General features: G+C 51.1%; 1 protein-coding gene across 1 annotated transcript in view; it reads left to right on the forward strand.

Annotated features, from left to right (window-relative positions):
• The window catches only part of CDH22 (cadherin 22), a gene marked incomplete at its 5' end in the record, with an annotated part of 55875 nt that overhangs the window by 13856 nt on the left and 18284 nt on the right, over window positions 1–23735 (forward strand). The window contains 5 exons of the mRNA XM_082007061.1: window positions 1415–1534; window positions 11508–11675; window positions 12721–12908; window positions 13760–14013; window positions 21745–21881. Coding sequence (XP_081863187.1) covers window positions 1415–1534; window positions 11508–11675; window positions 12721–12908; window positions 13760–14013; window positions 21745–21881 — 867 coding nt within the window. The remainder of the gene's footprint in view (window positions 1–1414; window positions 1535–11507; window positions 11676–12720; window positions 12909–13759; window positions 14014–21744; window positions 21882–23735) is intronic.

Genomic DNA, 23735 nt, shown 5'->3' on the forward strand with positions numbered 1-23735 from the left:
AGGATTAGGCTTCCCCTCCTTCCTCCCTTTTGTTGTTTCTGTAGATCTCAGCCCCTAGCTCCTGGACCCATTCTTGTGTCCTAGGTCCTGCTTTTGTCAAATTGAACATCATGTCAAATTAAAGCCATCACAGGGACAGCTGGAGTGAAGCACCCAGTTTGAGGCAGTGTTGAAAATCAATAACTTAATTGCAGGCCTTTGATGGACTTTTATGCAATTTATGGTCTTCCTGCTCTGCTACGTGTAGAGCATGAGGACATGGTGCTGTGTCTGGCTCTGGGCAAGCAAAAGCCTTTCTTCTACCATGGCTGTTGTCCCTTTGCAGGTCTGTCTGCTGCAGAGGTGTGCTGCAGTGTGGATCAGGCCCTGGCTGGGAGGTCCCTCTACGGGCTGGAGGTGAACCGTGTTGCTTGGTGCTGACAGGAAAGGGGCAGCTGTGGCGATAACATCTTGTCCCTAGCTCCTTCCCTCCCACATGGTCCAGCTGAAGTCTGCTGGGAGAAAAGCTCCCAGCTGTTCAGACCAGTGACCTCCTGGAGAGCAGGTCCTGCCTAGACAGCAGCCCCGAGGTGGCCCAAGGTCTGCTTCCTCCTGCCACTCTGCGGGACAAAAGGGGCATCTGCAGCAGGGTCTGGAGTCCTGGCTCTCAGGCCTTTGTGGAGAGGCAGTGCTGCATTTATACCCTGTCCTGTTTTCAGCTGGGATAGAGTTAATTTTCTTCATAGAAGCTAGTGTGAGACTATGTTTTGGATTTGGGATGAAAAAAATGTTAAGGTACTGATGTTTTGGGTTGTTGCTGGACAGTCCTTGACTTCTCAGCTCTTCGTGCTGGTCTGCCAGCGAGAAGGCTGAGGTGCATGGGAAGCTGGGAGGGGACACAGCTAGGACAGCTGACCCAAACTGGCCAAAGGGATATTCCATACCATATGTCATGCTCGGTATATCAAGCTGGGGTGAAGAAGAAGGAAGGGTGGGGGGATGTTCGGAATTATAGCATCTGTCTTCCCAAGTAACCATTATGTGGGATAGAGCCCTGCTTCCCTGGAGATGGCTGAACACCTGCCTGCCCATGGGCAGTAGTGAATCAATTCCTTGTTTTGCTTTGCCTGCATGCACAGCTTTTGCTTTACCTATTAAACTGTCTTTATCTCAGCCCATGAGTTTTCTTACTTTTACTCTTCTGATTCTCTCCCCGTCCCACTGTGGGAGAGGGAGAGTGAGCGAGTGGCTGTGTGGTGCTTAGTTGCTGGCTAGAGTTAAACCATGACAGTCCCAGCTGTTCTTGTTTCCATTGGCGTGCGTGAGTGATCAATGTTGGCCCCTGCTCTCCTGTTCTGTCAGCCCCTGGCCCTGATGTTTGCATTGCTCTGCTCACCTCCTCCCTGACTTGTTTTCCTCCTTGTCACTGCTGCAGGCACCTCTGTGATGCAGGTGATGGCATCTGATGCTGATGACCCCACATATGGGAGCAGTGCCCGGGTAGCCTACAGTGTGCTGGAGGGCGAGCAGCACTTTACTGTGGACAGTAAAACAGGTGAGCAGCACCTAGCTGGGCTGGGGCAGCCTGTGTGGTTCGTCAGGGTATCTGGTTGTGGCCATGCATCCTGTGTGTTCAGTGCGTGGCTGTGTGCCAGCTGGCCTGCACCTCCATGCTGGCTGTTGGTGCTGGGGTACTTGTGCCATAGGCAGCACTGGGTGTTGGAGAGGAAGCTCAACAGCTCTGCAGGCTGCTGTCTGGCTCTGTGCAGTGCCTGCAGCAAGCAGCACCATGGAGCCAGACCTGTAGCTGCCAGCCCAGAGTGCCCTGCCTGTGCCTGCACCAGCCAGAGCTCCTCTGTGCTCTATGCCCAGAGCAGGACTGCACCCACAGGCACATAAAATTTCAGTGTGAAAGGTTTAAGTACTACCAGAGGGGCCTTACCGAAGGCTGCATTGTTATCACCAGGGCTTTGATTAAAGGTAACACTTTAAATTAAGGATCGGTTTATAAATGTTCTATTAATATTTAATGAAAGAACAGTAGAAGCTGCTCCATTCCTTAATAACTTATAATAGAGCCTGTTGTAAAATGCCTCTGTAATAAATCCCTAGCAGATGATGCTCTGACATACTGGTTAGAGTAGACCATAACCAGGAGATGTTGGGGTATATATTCTCCTTGCCTCCCAGTAGTGTGACTCTCATTACCCTTAATGGGAGCCTTGGAAGCTTTTTAAGAAGGGATGACAGTCAAATGCTAATAAGAGGTATTTAAGGCACAAAGCATGCAATAAAGTACCCACAGTTTAATGAAAAATTGTCAAAGGACAAGCAGGATGGGTAGCTGCAGCTCTTACTGGAAAGCCGGACAGCAAAGTCATCCCTCCGCTTATTGCTGAACTGCAGTAACACAGGCTGAGATCAACCCCTGGACTTGAAGTGCCAAGTCACTGTCAGGCTGACCTGTGTCTGTGCTAATAGATATTTTCTAAGGCTGTTTTTATGTAGACGGTGAAATTTGTTTGGAGGCTCTGGTGTAAGGAAGGTATGTGTCCCTGAGCCTCTGCATCCGCATGAAACCATGTGCTTCCTGAAAGCCCGCGTGGTGTGCATGGTGAAGCCAGTCACAGCCCTGTCTGTGCCACTAGCCCTGGCTGCCATTGGCAGAAAGCTCAAATTTGGCTGGCTACTAAGCACACCTGACAGCAGAGCTGGGTTACATGGTGGAAAGTGCCAGTGCCTGGACAGAGGCTGGTGTGCTGGGGAGAGCACACAAGAGCAAGCCTGGGGCTGCACCTGCTCCTGGCGTAGAAGCTGCTGCACCTGAGCTTTCTTCTCTCCCTGATTTGCTTTGTTTTATTGGGGGTGCAAGGAGGAAGGTGGATGAGCAATAGCCTCAACACTGAAAATTTCAGGTGCATGTGAAGTCCTGTTAGTCTGAGACAGCTTTGTGTGAGTGGAAGCCTGGCTGCTAGAATGAAGAAGGACCACTGGGAGCAAAATGCACAAGCCAGGATGTGCAGAGGCTCAGCTTCCTGCAACAACGTTAATGCTCTGTATTAAGGCATAAACTAAAATGTGCCCTGTGGGACTGTGGTGAGAATTAATGTCACTCTGGGAATTCAAGCTTCTTGATTCCTTGACTTTTTGTGTCTTAATTCTCAAGCTGGTTGTTTCATACACTGGAGGGGTTGATTTACTGTTGTACTTGCTTGTGATTCATAAAAGCAAAACTGCTGACAGTCTGCAGAAGGGTCCTTGGCCCCTCTTGACCATGTCTGTTTCCAGAATATCTGACCGCTAAAGCAGGTACTGGGGCTGACTCTTTGGTGATGTGAGCTGTGAATAGGCTTTCATAGCTTGCTCGCCGGGACTCCAGGAATGTGGTGTGCAGCTCTGCCTGCCAGCCGCTTAAGATGCGGCTGCAGTCTGTCCTGCACCGCCTGTGGCCTTGTGCCTGGTGTGAGCTGCGTGCCCTGCTGTCAGCGCTAGCCTGCATGGATGCGCTGCTAGGGGCAGCAGGTACAGGACTGGCGGTGCCAAGGCGGGATGTCGTTTCATCGTGTCTCTTTGGTACTGGCCAGGAGCCAGCACATCCACCCAAGCCAATCCTATCCTGCTCCCACTCTGCACTTTGAATAGGTTTTTAGTGTTCCATATGGGAATCCTGGCCTGACTGCCCTGGGTGGCCCAGCTTCTGCCCGGAGTATAAGATTTAATTATCCGTAGCAGCAGCGTAACTCTCAGAGCCACCATTGTTATTAATGGCCATAAAAAGAACCATAAAAACCTATCATGTTACATTTCTTATAATATATGGTAATGAAGAACAATTTGTTTTCCCCTTTCGGTTTTGACCTCCTTCTCCACCTTTTCTTGCAGGTCCATGCATGCATGTGCTCCCTTGCACGCCACCTAAGCCAGTGACTCCTTCCAACTCCTTCCTTGCCTTTGCAACCAGCTCTTTTCAGTGTCCTTCACAGCATAGGTGTTGCACGTACATGTGATTTGCACACTTGGGTGCAGGGTATGAACTGTGTCTAGGTTGCGTAGTTTGTCTCTTCTTCTTGGATGTTACTAGCTGTAGTATTCAGCTGGGATTTTGGATTCGATGGACCTTTCAAAGGCGGACCCAAACCATCTGGATGCCATGCTATGCCAAGTCCTACCACTCAATAAGCCCCCAATTCCCATAGTGTGTCAGATGTTGTTTTGGAGGGGGACGAGCAAATAAATGTCCCCACTGGAATAGTGGGCACTGCAGCATGGCACTTGCTGGTGTCCACAAAGCTGTGGAGAATAATTCCAGTTTCCAGTGTTGAATGATGGTGAAGAAAAAGCACAACTGATGTATTTGAGCTTTTCTTTTTCATATACACCAGCCATTACCTTTTGTGCTTTCAGAACTAAGTTTCAGACACTGAAACTGTCTGTGGGTTTGTGTTGTGTACTCCAAATCAGGTCCTAGAACATACCCTGCATGTGTTGAACGTCTAGTATGGCTTTTTTGGTGTATGAGTGGGGAGCTTTGTATGCACAAACTTTGGAGTTTTGTTTCTGTGCTAGTTTTAAGAATATCCCCTAGGTTCCTTGCAAGAGCCTGCAGGCATTAGTCATATTTGGGCTTTGTGCTGCCTTCCTCATTCATTCTCAGTTTGCAGGTAGAGTGCAGCTGATCTTTGTCTGCTCTCTGTAGCAGGTGAGCTGCATTGCACTGTTTTGTGCTCCTGCTGGAGGAGGCTGTGCTTTTACAGTAGTCAGCACCTATGTGTGCTTTGCCGCTTCTGTTGCAAAACAGACACTTCTGCTGTTGGTAGTGGGTGTTGCCTCTGGGTGAGAGCACTCCAGTCTGATGGCAGAGAGCCCCTCTCTCGCCTCACAGCAGGCTGCTGACTGGTTGTGGGACAGGCTCGAGACTGCAGGGGCTGTGAGCCCCAGCTTTGCCCAGCAGGACATGGCTCCAGAGGTTTACTGCTAGTTCCTCTTCTAGCTCCAGGAAGCCCATCCTCACCAAGATCTTTCTAACTTATGCTTTTCAGGTGCTGAGATGGGCAGAGAGAGTATATGAATCCCAGTCTATTTATAAGAGAGGAGAAATCAGAGTGCAGTTAAATTTGCAGGCCAAATTTTCATATTGCTATGTATCACCCTGCACTCTCTACCTCTGCAGATTATTCACCTTTATAGGGGCAAAGCTCTTTGCAGGCAGCTGTGCCTGCCTGCTCATGTCTGTTCGAGTGTTCTTTGCAATGGCCTTTCTCCTCTCTGGCCAGCATGGCTGGAGACTCGCTGCTGCCTGCAATCCCTGCCCACAGGCTCAGGAGGAAACCTGAAAATACTCGACACCCAGAAAGGGGGTACAACCTGGTGCCCTTGGCTCCAGCAGTCTTGTTCATCCCGTTGCAGGGATATTGCCTGCTACAGAACAATCACAGCAGGTAACGTCGTAGGCCTCATGATATTTGCTGCTTGCCTAAAAGCCCAGCTTGTCAGCTCGGGAGAGTGCATGGGAATCTTGCTTTTTATTGAAAGGAAGATGCTGTTCTTAAAATCTGTCATTCTGCTGTATTCAGGGAAAAGGCAGAAGGACTTAGAAGGCTAACTGAAATGTAGTCTGGCATTTATGATTACTTAAAACAGCTCCTGAGTTGTAGAGCTTGCCTCCTGATTTGGAGGCTTAGCCAGCAAGGGCTTAAGAGGTACTTGTGCCGGGGAGAGCAGCACAAGAAATACTGGCCTGCTGGGATGAAGTTTATGGTTATTTGTGTGCAGTCACTAGTTGTTTCGTCCTTACCTGTCAGCTTTGCCTTGTTTGGAGACCCAGCCACAGACCTAGTCCCGGGGTAGTAAGGGTAGACTGGGAGAGGAGTTGTTGCTGGCAACATGCTGCATGCTGAACTGGGCTGACGAACTGTTTAATTTGTGTGATGTGGTGGTGGGAGGCAGAACAAGTTTCTCTGCTGCTCTTGCCAGTTTGTTACAAATGATCCTTGGAGCCTGGAAACACAGGTACTGGTATGTGCATGTCTGTGTGCTCATGGGTTTTACACAGGTCTGTGCCCCATCCCAGAAGCTTATTCACCAGAGCTGTGCACAGGGACAAGGGATTCTGAGCATGGGTGATGGGAGTCTGCAGAGAAGCCGTGCATATTGTTATGAGGTGCTTTTATTAGCAAAACTGAATGTTAATAGTGCTTTTCAGAGACTGGTGCAGGAACTTCAGTTGATTTGGGACCAAACTGTATGTTTGGTTGCCTTGAGGAAACTAGGGTATATCTACTAACGTGCAGTGGGGATTAATATTAAATGATGAGGGATTTAGCTGCTAAAAGAAGAGACAAAGGAAGGGTAATTGTGCTGGCCCATCTACGTCCGAGCTCACTGCGGGTGCCCCCATCCAGGCCGCTGCACTGGCATGGGCAAGGGCGATCCAGCCAGGAGCAAGCTGCTGCTAGGTGCTCCTCTCTGAACAGTGGCACTAGCTCTGTCTCTGGGGTGGCTGCCCTAGCAACTATGGGGCACACCTGGTTTGAAAAGGACTTGGCCGTCCGCTACAGAAGGTACTGCATTAGAAATCCACAGGCTGCACCCTTCCGATTAACTTCGCTGCTTAGTTGGTTTTGCTGAAGAGCCATGAACCTGCTGAACCTTGTGTCCAGTACCTTGCTCAGACCACCTGTAGCTTCTGCCTCCCAGATTCTCCTGAGCTGAAGGATAGGAAGGAGGGCTGTGTGTGTAGTGGATGAAGTGCTTGTTCTTGGGGCTAAGACCCCATCTGCAGTGGGCTAACTTCCTCCAGGATGTGTGCCTGAAGCAGCGCTTGTGTCTTGGCAGATACATTTCTATGTCCCTGCAGGCAGGTGTGGGCACAAGTGAGGAATCTGCAGTCTGTCTGGCAGCTGCCTTGCTACCATTGGGCTGAGGCAGAGTCTGCTTGCTTTAACTGACCCAGCTGCTGGGAAGAATGAATCTGTTTTATCCAGCTACCTAATAGGGGGCATAGAGGAGACAGACCCAGACTCTTCTCAGGCATGCACTGTAAAAAGATAAAAATTGCAGGAGGAGAAGACTTTCCACCATGAATGTGGCATTTCCATCCTTGGAGATACTCAAAACCTGACTGGACGTGGCCCTGCTGCCTTTGGAGACCGCCTGCTTTGAGCTGTAGTTGAACCAAAGACCTCTTGAGGATACTTCCATGTACCTTACTCCACAACTTTCTGGCTTTGCAGTTTGTGGCAGGGAGCATGTTGCTCCTGACTGCCCTCAGCTGGGTCGAGAGGATCTCCAAGGATGTGGACATCTGAGCTAGAAGTATCCAAGAGCAGAGCAAAGCCCATAATGATGGGATTCCTGGAAGGCAGTTACCTGCTGAGTGCTTTGTCCTGCTTTGTTCTTATCACCCAAAGAGTGTCTCCCATTCGAGCAGATTTGATGGTATTTATGTGATGCTGTAAGTGTCCCCTTGTCTGGTAATTATACTGATTAATCTGGATCATGCAGGAAAGCCACATGTGCCTTGTACCAGAGGATATGTCACCATGCGTCTGTATTACTCAACTACAACAGATGCTGACAAGAATTAGGGAGATAAGTCTGAGCTGGAGGTTGTTCTTGCTTTGTTAGCAGTGTCTGAGAAGGACAAAATTTGGCAGTTTTTCTGGCTGGAAAGAAGGTGAATCTTGGGAGATGACAGAGAGGACTTTTCCATGTTCCACACACAGCAGTAGAGGTCCCTGCCTCTTCTGTCTCTGCACCCTGAGAACAGGTCTGCCACCATCAGTTGCTGCTGCTCTTGCAGAGTCCCTAGGGGTCAGGTTTTGGGACCAAAGGCTCTTATGGCTCTAGGAGATGGCACCATGCCATTTGCTGCTCATGGGTGTTTGTGGCAGCACACAGTGCCATATTCAAGGAGCTGGTGTGGAGTACGTTTGGAGACCCTGATTTGTAAAGGCCACTAGCAAATGGTATGTGGTACATCAGCCTAAAAGACAAAACCAGCCCGACACTTCAGGTAGTAGCCTGGTGTGGCTCATGCAACTTCAGGTGGACCAGCTTTCTCAGTGGCAATCCTGCTGGGGCTCTTGGAGGCCTGGGGCATGGGGCAGTTCATCTGCTTCAGACCCCAGTTTGCCAGGATGGACTGGACAAACAGCATGCATCTTGGCAGGAGGTGGTTTCTGCTCGGTCTGCACCCTTGTCAAAGACAAGGATTTTGTCTGCCTCGTGCCACTAGAAGAACCAGAGCCATCTGGGGCTGCTTGTCTGCCCTGCTCTGCACGTGCCAAATGGCCTGGACTGGCTCCCCGCTGGGATGGGTGACCTTGGAGGTGTTCTGGGAAGTGCCTGAGTACTTTCCTCCCATCTTGCATGGCGTATTATGAGCTATATCATTATGAGCAGCTCAGTTAAGTCATTACAGCTTTGGTGAATGCATGAGCTTTTTTCCTCTCATCCCAATTCATCACTATTGTGCTGACATAAATCATTTTCATTATAAAATGCTTCAGACCCCGTTAATTAACAAATTGCTTAAATTTCAATGAGCTAGTGCTTGCCCAGAAATAACGGTTTTGTATTCATAGTGGAGTGGCAGGAGAGGCCTGTAAGCATGACCAGCTGAGGCCAGTCCCGTGCAGCCCTGGGCAAATGGTGCTTGTGCAAGGCCAGTCCTGCCTGCTCTCAGATGGGAGGTTGCAGTTCTTGCTGGGACGTGTGCCTGGAGGCACATTCATCGCTCCCTCGTCTGTGCTGCCTCGGTCCCTTTTGGATGAGGGGTGGGACTCCTGGTCAAATGGCTTCCTCTGAACAGACCCAGGATGAATGAGGGAGCCAGTGCAGGCCTTGGGCCCCGTCACAGGGTGAACACCTGCCGTCTTGCTGTGGAGAGGCTGGGATGCTGCCTGGCAGAAATTCTGCAGTGCTTCGTGCTGCGTCTCAGCTGCATGCTGGCTGGGAGCGTGGACCTCGGTGCTCGAATGACAGCAGGGCTGTGTCACCCCGGTGTGTAAACAGGCAGATGCTGGAAGTGCTGGAGAGGTGCTGAGACAGAGCCTGCTCTGAACTCATGGGGCTGAAGGCAGTGGGAGTCCAAGTAATTACAGAACCAAAATGAGAGGGACAGGGGAAGCTGAGTGACAGTTGTGCCTGTCTGTGAGAGCTGGGGAGCTGCAAGGATCTGGAATGGTGGTTATGCCTTTTATTGTAAATCCTAACAATTATAATCGTTGGAATAATTGCTAGTTTCAGAAAGAAGGGAGAGAGAAATGTCTCCAGAACAGTGTTGCCAGCTCCTGCTACACCTGTAATGTCATGCAAAGATGGGGGGAATCTCATCCTCCCAGCTCAGTGGCATTTCTGACTGCCTTTGGGCCACGGCACCGGTGGCTCCTTGGTGTGAGCTGTCCTCCTACAGACTTCGTCAGGAGGTGCACAAGGTCACAGCAGACACATGAATGGGGAAACTGTGGCAACCCACTGGCTGTAGAGGGTTGATGCCCGGAAGGGAAGCCTCAGGGCCTGTCCCTGAAGCCACATCTTGCCTCCTTGCAGCTTCCACAGCTCTCCCCTCCACTGTGCTCAGGTTGTGCTGAAGGCTTCCCTTCCAGAAGTGTCTGCCTTGAGCCAGGTGGCTTGGATGGTTGTGATGCTCTGTCATGGGTCGCTTCGTTGCGTCAGCAAATGTCTTGCAAGTCGCTGAGAGCAACTGGATGACTTTCTGCCGTTTGCTTGGCCAGGGAGGAGTTCCTTGTTCCCTCCAGGTCAGACCCCCTCACTGGAGACCCACACTGCACAGCCAGGCAACCCCCCTCCAGCATCTTTCCTGACACCGGGCAGGATTACTGGTGAAACAAAGCAAGGATAGAATTTGCAGTTCACAGTAGGGGGTAAAGCTAATAGTTAAATAGAAAATTCTGGAAGAGAGGGTAATTACAAAAACAGAAAACAATGTCTAAATCTGTGGGAATGTTAAGAAACTGAGCTGGAGGAGATTTTAAGCTGATTCCTAGCTGCTCTGGGGTGTTGGTGGTATAGTGGGACTGTGAATGTGCTGCTAATGACCTTGTATGCACTCATGCGTGCCCCTGGTGCCACCTCAGGCCAGACTCATTTCTACTCATTTCTTTCTTTCATTCTCAAAATATATTTTTTTTTTCTCTGCTTCATTTCCATGTAAATTAAACACTCCTGGGTGACATAAGAAGTTGTAGCTTCTGCCATGGCCAGTGTTTTCTGGGTTTTACTACTCTTTGTTTCTTGTTTTACATTCCTATATATTTTAGTTCTGGTCATTTCCACCAAGCCCAGATGACTACTGGTATCTATAAACACTTTTTTTTAAGATACTTCATTTTTATAAAAAGTACTAACATACCATACATTTTGTTAAGCTTTATGGTCCCTAGTGCATTCTCACCCCCTGACACAGAGCATGTATATAATTTCTGGTCTCAACTCAGCAGGACCTTGGAAAATGAGGGGTTTTGTGCAGACAGCTCCCCCTCATTCTCCAAATCAAATATGGGAGCCTCCAGGCATGCTTGGGCCACAAGCCAAGCTCGGTTTCACAGGTGTCACTGTGGGCTTGGAGTACCGGTGTTCTGTTAGGAATGCTGCAGCAAGCCTGGCTCCCGCCTGAGCAGATAAGGGTAAGTGGGCTGTTGCAGATTTGCACCAAAGGGGTTTTGTGAGTCAGCCCGAGCTCTAGCACAGCCTTCCTGTGCAAACCTTGGGGCTGGCCCCATGCAGCCCCCGCATCTGGGCAAGTCCTCTCGCTCCCATGCCTCTGGCCCCCACCAGTCCTTCATGCTTGCTCCTGGCCTCTCTGGAGAGCAGTACAAACCTCCTCTGAGCTGAGTTGAACCCTGTCAGAGCTACTGCTAGCCCACAGTAGAAGCAGCAGTCATGAACCTTTCACGCAACGTGCCTGCAAATTGGCCGCAGAGACCTGCTTGGGATCAGGTTGGGCCTGTGGCCATTCCTGGGCTCCGGGAGGGGTGTTTCCACTTAGTTGACAACCCACTGGGCTTGTTCTTCTCTCCAGAGCCCTTTTCTCCCCTCAGCCAGCTTTTGTTTACGTGACCTCTGTGAGGGCTGCAGAAGGGTTTGCTCCCCTTTGCACCAGGGCCCAGCAAACGTTTGTTGCCAGCAACGTGCTGCTGTGGCGAAGGCAGCCAACAGCACCTAGGGCTGCTAGGAGGAACGTCGCCAGCAGTCGAGGGGGTTGACCCATCCCTTCTACTCGGCACATCTCACTTGAGACGACTCAAGTGCTGTGTCTGGTTCTGGGCTGCCAAATAAAAGCGAGATGTTGGCATACCGGAGTGAGTCCAGGAAAATGCCATGAAGACTGGTGAAGTACTGGAGCATCCGCCATATGCGGAGAGGCTGAGAGATCTAGCTGATCCTGTTTAAAGCTGGGGCTTGAATGAGGTAATTGCCAGCAGCCTCTTCCAGCCTCACCCCATCTGTCACTTGGCAGACGCTCTGCGACCTGCCTGTGCTCACGCTGTCCTGCTGGTTTCCAGGTGTGATCCGGACAGCCGTGGCTGACCTGGACCGTGAGACGCAGGACCGGTATGAGGTGGTGATCCGTGCAACGGACATGGCGGGACAGCTGGGTGGCCTGTCTGGATCCACCACAGTCACCATCGTAGTCACCGATGTCAATGACAACCCACCACGCTTCCCTCAGAGTAAGTGCTGACAGCAGTGGGGGGTGAGCACTGGCCCTTGTCCTGGTCCTGGCCCCTTGTGGGTGTTGGGACAGAAACTCAGCTCCCAGCACAGCCTGGCACATGTCTGCAGGGTGAGCAAGCCCCGCTTGCAGGGTGGCGGCACCAAGGTACCGTAGCACGTGTAGCTCCTTGCCTGGGTCTGAATGCGTCCCTGCCTGGCAGGGTGATGGGGCAGCAGCTGCTCTGGCTGAGCCTGTCCAGGGCCCCAGACAAGCACCCCTGCTCCCAGTGCTAGTCCTGGGTGTGAGCAGGGCTGTGTGGTGGGGGGAGCAGAGCTGGCCCTTTCCTGACCCCTCTCTCAGCAGTGCTGAGGGAGAAGGCAGCCTGGTCTGTCGTGCTGCTGTCTCCTGGGAGCTTGGCCAGGGACTTGGCTGTCAGCTGCTGGCCTGGTCCCTCCTTGCTGCTGTGTCAGAGCTTGGCACGCTCTGCCACAACGTGAGGTACCATGATGCTGCCCAGCTCACGGCAGTCTGGTGACAGGACAGCTCTTTTCCAAGTCACTACTAGTGGCCTGTGGGTCAAGCTTGTGTCTTCTCTGTCTTGTCTTCCCCAAATGAGGATCCTGCTGCGAAGAGTGGGCTGTGCGATCTCTGCAGTGCACACCAGCTGCAGAGACCAGCAGTGTGAGGCTGGCAGACCAGAAAGGGTGCTGCAGCTGGAGGAGGCTCAGCTCTTTAGCTGCATCTCCTGGAAGTTAGAAATGGTAAATATTGCAAAGAATCAGAAAACACTGATTGCAGGGCAGTATCCATACAGTGAAATCGGCCCTTACTTTACCTGGTACCTTGAAACATCAGTGCTCCCCAATTATTTTCCCTCAGCCCTTGTTTTTGGCTGGGGTATGTGTTCTCCTAGTAGGGCATTCTGGACTATAGACACTGGTAGAGTTTGGGCAGCCCTTGTAGTCCAAGGGTACACCCAGGGACATATGTGAAGGATCATATCAGGCTGGAAGGGGTTCAAAGGCAGAAGCAGTGACCCTAGTACCTTTTTTTTCCTCCAGAGATGTATCAGTTCAGCATTGTTGAAACTGCCCCTGTGGGCACTGCCATCGGGAGGGTGAAGGCAGAGGATTCTGACGTCGGGGAGAACACGGACATGATGTATCGGGTGAAGGATGAGGAAGGGGTGGAGATGTTCAAAGTCACCACGGACAGCAATACCCAAGAGGCTGTCATCACAGTACAGAAGGTGAGAGATGAGAAAAGCTGTTTGGGTAGGGAGGGCACAGATCTCTAGGAGGGCCCTTTCTGCTGGGGACTCCTGCTGCTGCATTTGAGTTGAAATAAATGCTCCTCTGAGCACTTGCTCTAGCAGTAGCAGTTGCGTTTTTGTGCCTGCAGGTGCAGGGAGAGACCTGCTTCTGTTCTGCCTGGATGGCAAAACGCAGACCTGTGTCTGGGAGGAAAGGCTGAAAAGGAGCAGCAGCACAGTGTGTGCTGGAGCCTGCACAGGGTGGCTCCCTGGGTGGCAGTGAAGAAGTGAGTTGTGCATAGGTGAAGCTGTGCGCAGGACCCCAGAGACGAGTGCTTACAGCTGTTATTGATAGCACCTGTTAGGGGAGAAATATCCCCACCTAATTATTATACCTGACCAACATCACTTTGACTGTATCTGCTTTTGGTTGCAAAAACAATGAAGCAAACACTTGATGCAGGCAAGAAAGAATCATTGTTCACCAAGGCGTCTGCATTCAGCTCACCTCCCTTGTAGAAACAATAGCAGGGTGATTAATGACCAAAACCCGCTCACTTGCAGCACACAGTGTGCTGTCTTTCAAGTGAATCCTGGCTGCCTGTACCCTGTGCAGCCTGGTTGGGGGCCCTGTGAGGAGCGGACTGGAGTCTTCCTCTTCTGGCCCCCTCGGTGTGGGTGCTGCTGGTGGGAGGCCAGAGCATGGGTGCAAGAGCTCCCAGCCTCCCGTGGAGGTTGCTGCCTGGGGAGCAAGTGGCTTTAGTGCTGCCCCTGATGTCTCTGGTGAAGGAAGGGTAGCAGGGGGACTTCTCAGTCTGGGTATGGCTAACCCTCTCCTGTTGCCCCAGCCTCTTGACTATGAGTCGAAAAAAATGCACACTGTCGTGGTGGAGGCCCTCAATAAGTTTGTGGACCCACGGTTCGTGGACCTGGGCACCTTCCGGGACCAGACCATTGTGCGAGTCTCGGTGCTGGACGTCGACGAGCCCCCTGAGTTCCGGCCCCCCTCCAACCTGATGGAGGTCCAGGAGGATGTGGACATTGGCTCTGTCGTGGGGGTGGTCACCGCCCTCGACCCAGACACAGCGAACCATCCTGTCCGGTAAAGCAGCCGCCTAAACCTTGCATCATCTTCCTTCCAGCGGTGGGCATGGGATCACCTGAAGGGGACACATGTGGCCTGGGGGGGCTTGTGGCCATGGCTGGGGCAGAGGGGAGGTGATGGCAGAGGAGGAGGGGCAGTGCAGGTGAAGGTGACAAGTGCTGCATGCGTGGCCAAGCATGTGAGTGTGTCCTCTGGGACAGGCAGCTGGCAGGTGAGTGGCAGCCTGTGCACAAGTAACTGGCAAGTGAGGGGTTTGTGAGTGGCAAGGGAGTATCGGGCAAGGTGGCTGGGTGATGCTTGCATGTCCTTGCTGCTGACAGCGAGGCATCTGCCTGGTATGGCTTGTCAGGCAGTGGTGCCTGACACAGGCCAGATGAGTGTACTAGAAGTGACCGGAGGGCAGTGATGAAAGATGACAAATGAGGTGAGGCTTGGGAGGTGCAGAGCCACAGCTTGGCTGTGTGTGCATGTGTGTATGCACAGGGATCAAAGATCAGAGGAGTTTATATTTGGGCAGGGGACATAATCCAGGCAGCAGCTTATCTGCACAGGACATTTCCCATTTCCATTTCATTTGTGGCTAAAGAGATTGTTACCTTGTTAAATTGTTATTACCTAAGGCACAAAGCAGCCTTCTGGCTCTGCCAACTGGCCTGAGTCACGAGCAGCTGGGTTGGAAAGCTGGTGTTCAGAAAACATCCTCAATGTGTGGAAAATTTCCTTGAAACGTATGTTCTCGTGCCAGGTGACGGCAGGGCTGCAGGTACCTCGTGCACAGCTGCTCGCTTCAAATGAGCAGTGGTGGCTTTGCATTTGAGAGCTCTGTAGGGAGCCTGTCCCAGGCAGCGATAAAGTGGGATGCAGCAGGGACAGGCATGTGGCATGGAGGGACATGGCCAGGGAGGGCTCAGTTACGTGACTGATCCCGTTTGATGTCCCCACGTTGCTGCTTGGGCTGCTGAGCTCCAGCACTGTGCAGCCATGGGGAACGACCTGGTTCAAGGTGGGGTGAGGGGTATCTTTAGATCTTCATGGAAATGAAGATTGAGATGTTTAGAAAGCTCAGAGAAGAACTTACACATGGAAAGCTGCCATCTACACATGCTTGGCAGCTAGCAGAGAGTATGGTGTCACAGAGTTGGATGCTGAAAGTTGTCTTTGGGGTGAATGTGAATGATATCAGCCTTGGCATGCCAGGAACTAGAACTATGTATGTGAGCATTGCACCACTTGCACTAGTTGGTGCTGTCTGGACATGTTCTCAAAGTACCTCTGCTCACCTTGTCATGTGGCTACCCTCTCCATTTTGGCTACATGTCTGATTTCTTTCGTTGTGGCCCACCTGAGCATGTGGCTGTTAGCTTGCACTCTTCAGATGTATGCAGTCTTTCTACACATCTGTGTGTGTACATGTGTGTGTGTGCTTTTTCCCAAGACTGCTTCTAGCAGTGCTACAGAACATAGATGTTATTTTCTGATCTGTAATTGTAGGAAAGGAGCCTTGGGGGCAGAACTATTCTTATTCTCGTTTTTTCTTGTTCATTGTGCTGCTTCCCCATGGAGCTGGTGGCATTGTTTGCAGACAGAACAAAAGAAAGCAGAGGAGGGGGAGGCTTTCTACTTCTGTGCAGAAGGTGATGGGGACTTGGAGCAGAGAGGAGATTCAAGTACTCAGCAGGAGCAAGAGGGTTAGAGCCCAAACTTTGCTATGCGAGTGTGTCTCTTATAACAAGCTTAGTGCCAGACAAGGTAATGCCTCGTGCTCAGGCATGAGGTCCCAGCCAAAAAGACTCCCAGGCATCTGCTGCAGCTTGGGAGTTGCAATGTGTTTTTCCCGTGTCACGCTTGATGCATTCAAGTATGTTCTCCCTCCAGCTATCCCCAGGCAAGTAGCTCATCCTGCATCCCCCATGCTCCCCTGTGTCATTTGGTCTCTATGTGTCCATCTCTCCACTCCCCTCTGTTCCTGCAGTGCCTGCTGTCATGAGCAGTGGCAGCTTTGTCCTCTTGTGATGCTCCCTTGGTGCTTGCCTGGGGAGTGTGGGTGGGTGAACCTTCCCTACCATTTTAACATGTGCCAAATGCAGAAGCAGGTTTATATTGGTCATGCCAATGTGGCACCAATGCAGGAGGAAGGTGCTGTTAGATCTCTCCTGATTTCCTCTTTCCTGTCCTCTGGCTAGCCAGGTAACTTAATAAAATACTTTGCAATGTAGACAGGTGTTCACAGCTTCAAAGAAGTACACAAACATTAATGCAAGCATCCTGCAGCACCCTGCCAGGATGTGACACTAACCCCTCAGCAGGAGACGGCAGTAAGTCACCTCAGATTTAAAGAGTGCTACTCCAAAGTACAGTCACAAGAAGCCAGCACTGGTACTTCACCTCTGATACATTAGAGAGCAACTGGTCTTGACAGCATGACCAGTATTTGATCCTTGGCTCCTTGAAGTTGGTATGAACCCTTTCAAGTTTCTGCAATTCAGTGGATCCTTTTAACTTCTTGATCCTCTTCTGCTAGAGGTGGGAGCAAAGACATGGCTGTGTTTCTGCAGTGGCTGCTGTCTCCTGGACTCTGGTCTGTGTGTTGGCTCTGCCCTGTAAATAAGGGAGAGCTACAACCTTCTTTCATGACGAGATGTATTCTCCACTTGAGGAAGGAAAGAACAAGGATTGCCAGAGACAGCAGAGCAAAAATCAGCTGTGTCAGCATTTCCAGGTCCTGCTGAAACCAGGCTGCCAATAATGAGGTTTGGGAAGTATTTTTAGCCAAATGGGAAAGGAGGTGCCCTTGGCACTCTGTTTTCATCCCTGGGCCAGTATAAGCAGGGCTGTGTGGCTCCTGCTGCACCATCCAGCCTGAAGCAGCTGCTGGAGGCACATTTCAGCCTGGTACTCCCCTGCCCTCCTTGTCATCTGCTTGTCCCACAGTGATGCAGCCACTTAGTGTGAGAACAAATCCCTTCCAGATGACCTGGGCAGGGTCGCAGTGACCTGTTACAAAGACATGAGGGTTGAAGGGGCGTCTGACTCCCCTGTTCTTGGGTGGTGTCCCAGAGGCACTGCTCACTGGCCCTCTCCCAGCTGCATGTGGATACAGAGCCTCTGGGCAGCTGCATGCCTGAATGGGAGGAGAGCCCAAAGAGCACCCCATCTCTCTGGGTGAGCAGCCCCAGCTTGTGGCTGCTCAGAGAGGGACACCCTCCCTCCGGTGCTGATGCTGCGAAGCAGGGAATCATACTGAAGTTCAGCACGGCAGAGGGGCTGCGCACATCCTCAGGGAGAACACGAAAACCCACCGTGCTACAGGCAGGAAATGCCTTTCTAAAGCACTGGTGCTTTTTGTTTTATTCCATCCCTGTTTGTTGCCTAACAAAAGCTGGAACCCCTTTTTTCCAGACATAATCTAGTTTCCGGTTGGCTTTTTGGCTTTAGCTGTACATTTACTGGGCGTAGTGCAATGTTTCTCGGCTGAGCCATTGTATGAGCTAATACAGTGATAGACGGTCTGTGTACGTGAGGCTGTTTGTACGGGAGCCTTTTGTTTTTTCTCCCTGCAGTGGGAGCCTGTGCTCTGATTGTGTGCATTCCAACCTTTATCAGCACTGGGAAGATGTTGCTTGGGATTTAAGGTTCTCGGAGATATTCTTGTTTGGCATTCACCAAATCTGGAGACACGTGTTGGACATGGGCATTTTATAGACTCCAACAGCACTGCAAGAACTACAACCTGCTGCAACACAAAAGGGAGAGGAGGAAAAACCAAACACAACAAAAAGCTTTTCAGAGTGTTTGAAAAGCTCACTATTAATGAAACACATGGCATAAAATGTGCTCCTTGCCGCATTCAGGGCGAGAAGTGAAACAAACTGCTTAAGTAATGCATTCGTGAGAAAGATGAGCACCAAGAAAGCTGTCTAAATTAAACAGTCACTTGTAACATCCAAACCAACAGGCAGTGCCAGCAGGAAGAGAGGAAAATGGATTACAAGGTCTGCATCCCAATCAGAGCTCGGGACTGCAGTTCCAGATATGGAGCACGAGCCAACTTTAGGAGGAATAAGCATATGTCCTATCTCTGAGTACCTGGAGGGCCCAGGGATTAATTGCTACCCCTTCCCAGGTGAGAAGCACTGTTTGACTTCTGTGGGATGGACAAAGATGAAGCTCGACTACTAGAGGTGGAGAGGCTTGTGATGGTCAGCACAGACTTTGGTTGGTAAAGATCATATTGCACAAAATTATGTAAACTGAGCACAATGGATAGCTTCTCATTCTAGCACAGGGTTAGCCATAAGCTCTTGGAAGGGGAGGTCTGTCTTGTAGAGCAGTGTGGAGCGGTTTGATCTGCAGCTCTGAGCAGGTTATGGCTGTGACTTTGTGGTATGGATGGACATCCCTGTCCCCACTCACTCCCCAACTCCAGTACCAGCCTAGAGCTCCAGGGCCTCCACAGCACTTTGCACAGATGGGGAGGTACAGACCCACCTGCTCTGGCCACCTCCAAAATCACAGTGTGTAGAAACAGGCTCAGCCCTGCTTTTGTGGCAAATGGAGGCAACACTCAAAGCTCTGCCTCCTTTCCCTGGCACCATGTTGAGAAGGTGGTAGCTCTCTAGCGTTAGTAAGAGAGATCTGGTTTGGTTTGTGCCCTGTTATAGGGTACAGGTGGTCAGTCCTCAGCAGACAATTTGGAGGTGGCAGAATCACAGAATCATTAAGGTTGGAAAAGACCTTTAAGATCATCAAGTCCAACCATCAGCCCAACACCACCACGCCCACTAAACCATGTCCTGAAGTGCCATGTCCACGCGTTTTTTGAATACTTCCAGTGATGGTGACTCTACCACCTCCCTGGGCAGCTTGTTCCAATGCTTGACCACTCAGTAAAGAAATTTTTCCCAATATCTAGTCCAAACCTCCCCTGGTGCAACTTCCAACTAAGGAAGCAGTAAAACAATTGGAAGCATACAAAAAGGTTACTGGTGGCATGAGGCAGAGTGCTCCCCTACCAGCATCCTTCCCTCTGGCCAGGCAGGCAGCCATTATCAGATGGCTGTTCAGATACTGGCAGATACCAGTTTCCGGTCTCAGTGATCTCTCCCATCACTAACTGGGTTTTTCTGTGTAGCTATTTTCTGCAGACATCTTTGTTTATGCAGCAATTACATGAATGTGAACAAAACAGGCATGTGCCTACCCAAGAAGCAAGGAAGGCATATGGAGAGTCAAGTACCATCTTCAACTCTAACAGTATTAAAAAGTGGAATGGAGTAACAGGATGTGTTTGAGGTCAGGTGATGTGGGAGAACAATGGAAGCAGTCATGCAAATGCATCAGTTATGCTATTGGAAAGATACTAGGTGTTGTCATCCTGATTTCTGTTCCTCCTTCCAGCAGTGCATTGGGCTGATTTGTATAAGTCAGTGTCCAGACCTCTCCTTTCCCTTTGCAGTGAGCAAGCACAGAGTGGATGAGAGGCTGCAGTATGTGCTAAGACAGTGTCACTGTCCCATCTGGAGCTGGCTACATGCCTGTAGAGGCTCTGTTTCCAGCTGGAAGTTGGAACAGAAAACACAGGATCATAAGGAAGTCCTGGAGTTGGTTCAGAGATGCCTAGGCTTGTACCTGGCTTTGTGTGGCAGATCCCTATTGCTTCTAGACGCAAGGAGGGGGGAGGAAACCAGCCACATAGGTGCAGAACATGTTAGGTTGTGCACACATGCAGATGCCATTTAGATAGTGATTTTTTGAACATTTTTACTTAACTACAAGCAAGTGATGTTGTCCTTTCTCTTTCATCACCCCATCTGTCTGTCCTGGTTTCAGCTCAGCTAGGATGGAGCTAATTTTCTTCATAGTAGCTGGTATAGTGGAGCCAGCACGCTGTGTGAAAGGGAGAGCACTAGGGAATGTAATCTGGTACCGTATAATACTTTAAACAGTGTATAAATGCCTTTGAATGTGCCTCCATCAGAGAGAGAGCTGCCTGGCTGTGTGGATAGGTGCCCCTCACAGGGAACTCTCATCTGCAGCTGGTTCCCCCCCAGGGCATGGGACAGAAAGGCATGGAGGCCATCAATGCCTCTGTGCAGAGTGGTCATGCTTGCATGCAGAAGGTGAGCTGTTGTTCCTCAGCTGTGAGCCACGTGGATGATGGACCCACAGGCCACAGCTGGGCTGGCGAGACGCAAGAATGTGGGAAAGCCACCCTGCAGAGTGCAGAGCACCTCCACCATCCTGAACTTGTTTTTAGGCTAGAGCCTGTCCTGCTGTGCTCCTCTTGTCTGACATGGCCTCTCAATACTGTCCTGTCTCGTCAGCTTTTCAGCTTGCTTTGTCCCTGCATTTATCTTCCTTCTGTTGTTGGACATGCGACTGAAGGCTTTAATTTATTCATAGCCCTCCTTTTGGTAATTTATCCTTTGTACTCTTTGCTGTCTTGTATTATTTAATTCTGTAAAGCACTCTGGGATGCTGTATGTATGAAGGATGCTGTATGTATGAAGGATGCTGTACACAATAACGTTATGCTGTATTGTTTGTGCTTTGTAGGCCTTCTGGATTTCTAATTCTCATTGCAGTGGTGTGTGGTGTTTGTGTTACGACTGCGCTCGAGGGCCTCAGCTGGATCAGGCTTCCCGTCCCTGCCTCCAAGGAGCACACATCTAATTGTGCCCTGATTTAACGTTAGCTTGCTTTATTCCATGTGTAATGGTTGGAAATGCAGGACATGCCACTGGAACTGATTGCGTGGGCTTGTGGTGTCATGGCTAAGGTGCAGGGCTAAACCCGGGTGTCTGATTCTTCACATGAGCTGTGCTGTTGCCCTTTGGGAAGAGCTGGGAGTCTTGCTCTCCAGAGGTGGCACAGGGAGTGGGTGGGCTGTTGATGGGGTTACAGGGAGGGGGCTGTTTTGGGCAGCACTGGAGCAGCTGAAGGAGAAGAGTGTGAGCTGCATGTGAAGGGTCTCTGCTGAGCAGCTGGAGCCAGCTGGAGCTGGAGGAGCTCTTCAGCCTGCTCCTGTGAAACTGGGAAACCCAAACGGTAGCAAATCTCAGGGCTGCTGGGGATGATGTGCTGTGTTGATTGTGGGGATGCTGGCCATTGCCCACCTCTCTGCTGCCAAGGTTCTTGCTCTAGTTGCACAGGTTCAGGCTGGAGACTTGGTCAGAGGAGACCTTGCCGTTTCTAATTGCTGTAGCTGCAGTTCAGGTTACCTGCAGGTCTGGCTCACAGCCTGCCTGTGTGCTGCTGTACTGTCCTCCAGGCCACTCAGTTGGGTGGGTGCTGTGGCAGGATCAGGAGAGGGTGGTAGATGAGGTGGAATCCTCAAGCAGGGGTGCCCTCCTTTGGTTGGGTTGATGTCTTTCCTGAACCTCAGAGGCTTCCCAGAGTCATGAGTGGAGTTACAGCTCAGCTCATGATTTCTATACTGCTCTGTCTATCCTGAGCATAAGGTTTCCATCAGAGCAGGTTTTCCCCTGGTCCCCAGTCTGTGCTTAGTTCCACTTTATGCACCAAAAGCCACACTTTAATTTTACTTGAGGGCTCTGGGCTTGCAGCCTGGTAGAAACGTGGCCTTTGTATACCATGCTTGCAGCAGAGGAGAACTGACAGCAGTGATATAGGGCCTTTTGCGTTAGAACCCTATACTCCTGGGGCTGATGGAGAGGTTGGGCTCGGCACATCCATCTGTTCACAGTTTCCCCTTTTGCCTGGTCTCAGGTACGCCATCGACCGCAGCACAGACGCAGAGAGGATCTTTGACATCGATGCCAACACAGGTGCCATTGTGACGGGAAAGGTCCTGGACCGGGAAACGGCAGGGTGGCATAACATCACTGTCCTGGCAATGGAAGCAGGTGAGATGGAGGTGTGCTGTGTGGAGCAGACAGCATGCTGGACTGGAGTAGGGCAGAGGGGTAAATACAGGTGCGTTCACTGCAGAGTCGACCAAGATGCAAGTGTTAATTAACACTTAAGTAAAAAAAAAAGTACCAGTGCTGAGTCTGATATCTCCCTAGACAACCTAAAAATACTCTTCCTGACTCGAGCATAAATAAGGGAGCATGGTCGAATAGTGTATTTGATAAACACTAATCAAATTTGTGTTACGTATGTGCCAGCTCTGCCAGTCATCCCTGTGCAGCTCGCTCCCTGCATTCACATCTGCTGAGTGGCTCTGGGGGCTCCTGGGGGGTCTGTGTTCACATCGCTGCATCCCCCTGGTTCAGCCATGTGCTGTGGGTGGATGCCCCACCAGCTGCAGCACTGTGGCACAGATGGCTGCAAGCACTCACTTCTGCTGAGGGCTCACAGAGGTTGGGATTTGCAGGCTGTACCTGCACTCTGGGTTGTGGCTCTGGATGCCTCTCATGCCCTTCCTCGGTCTCCCTGCCCTTGGTGTGGCTGCAGGCTTGGCAAGGCACAGCACGGAGTGGATAGCAGGTCCTAGCACTGCAGCAGTGGGAAGGGTCTGTGGGGACAGTGTCCCTGAGCTCCCGTGTTGGGGATGGGGAGCAGCGGTGCTGCCAGGGTTGCTACTGCCAGGCTGCTTTGGCTCTGGCTGCAGTGCTTGGCCTCACTCTGCAGCCCACCAGGGAAAGTCTCAGGCAGAGGATGACGTGAAGCTCTTTTGTCCTCTTCTGAAATTAGGTCCTTTCTGACCCTTCCATGAGAGCCCTGGTGATAGTCTTTTCCTTCCGTTATGGCTGGGCTATGCTTTAGCCTGTATTTACAGTAACTGCCAAAGCTGCTCACACCCAGCTGGGAGAGCCGGGAGGGAACAGCTTAGTGGCTCTGCAGGTTTTGTTAGCATATCTTCCCTCCGCATGATGGGGTGGCAGAGCCTGGCATGGATGATTCCAGCAGAAGTTCGGTTTGTCTTAACTGGAGAAAAGAGAAAAGAACAAATCTAGGTCCTGCTGCTCAAAGGAGCTCTGAATAAATTCCTCTTGAGGAATGAAAAGAAAGTAATAGCAGCAAAGGGCAAGCTTTTCTTCCCTGCAGGTGTTCTGCTGTGGGTAGGAAGCTGCCCTGAGCATCCTGCTGCCCTCCGTCATGTTTGCACAGTGCATTGGCTCATGGGTTCTGCAGGTCGTCATGCACGATAGTGGATCTGGCCCCGTGGGCCCCAGGGAATGTTCTACGTTCCTCCTTTTTCTGAGCCTGAAGATGGAGAAGCAGCTTCAATCCCAGACACCATACTGGGAAACAGAAAGGGATTGCCATATTCTTCAAAGTTTTTCGTATTTTGGATGCACAAGTCGCCAGGGAAGCCTGGGACCTGCTGTGCTCTGCCACACTGCCACACTTGGTACCAGGGAGCTGCTTTGACTGCGAAGCATCTTCTGACATCTGCAGGTGTGTGCCAAGACCTGTCTGTCTGTGGGCAGGATCCTTCCCCGAGTTTCGCTCCCAGAGACCCCTCAGGAGTTCTGGTTCTTGTTTCTTTGCTCATTCTTGAGTAGGAAGATGCCATTCACATTCAAGGAGCCAGGTTAGGGCCTGACTTGGGGCCCAGAGATTGGTTCCTGCTGCAGGGCCACCCTGCCACAGTGGTAGCCATCTGTTCTGGCAAGGCTGGGACACCAGGGTGCAGGTCCCACTGCGCCAGGAGAGGAGGGGGCAGTGGCCCCGTCCAGACCCACACTGCCCTGGGAGGGACATCTCTGGCTCCTCTGTGTGTCACCAGCGCAGAGGCACTGATGCTGTGT

This window comes from Phaethon aethereus (assembly GCF_964289735.1).
Source record: "Phaethon aethereus genome assembly, chromosome: 16".
In the NCBI taxonomy this organism is placed as follows: Eukaryota; Metazoa; Chordata; class Aves; order Phaethontiformes; family Phaethontidae; genus Phaethon; species Phaethon aethereus.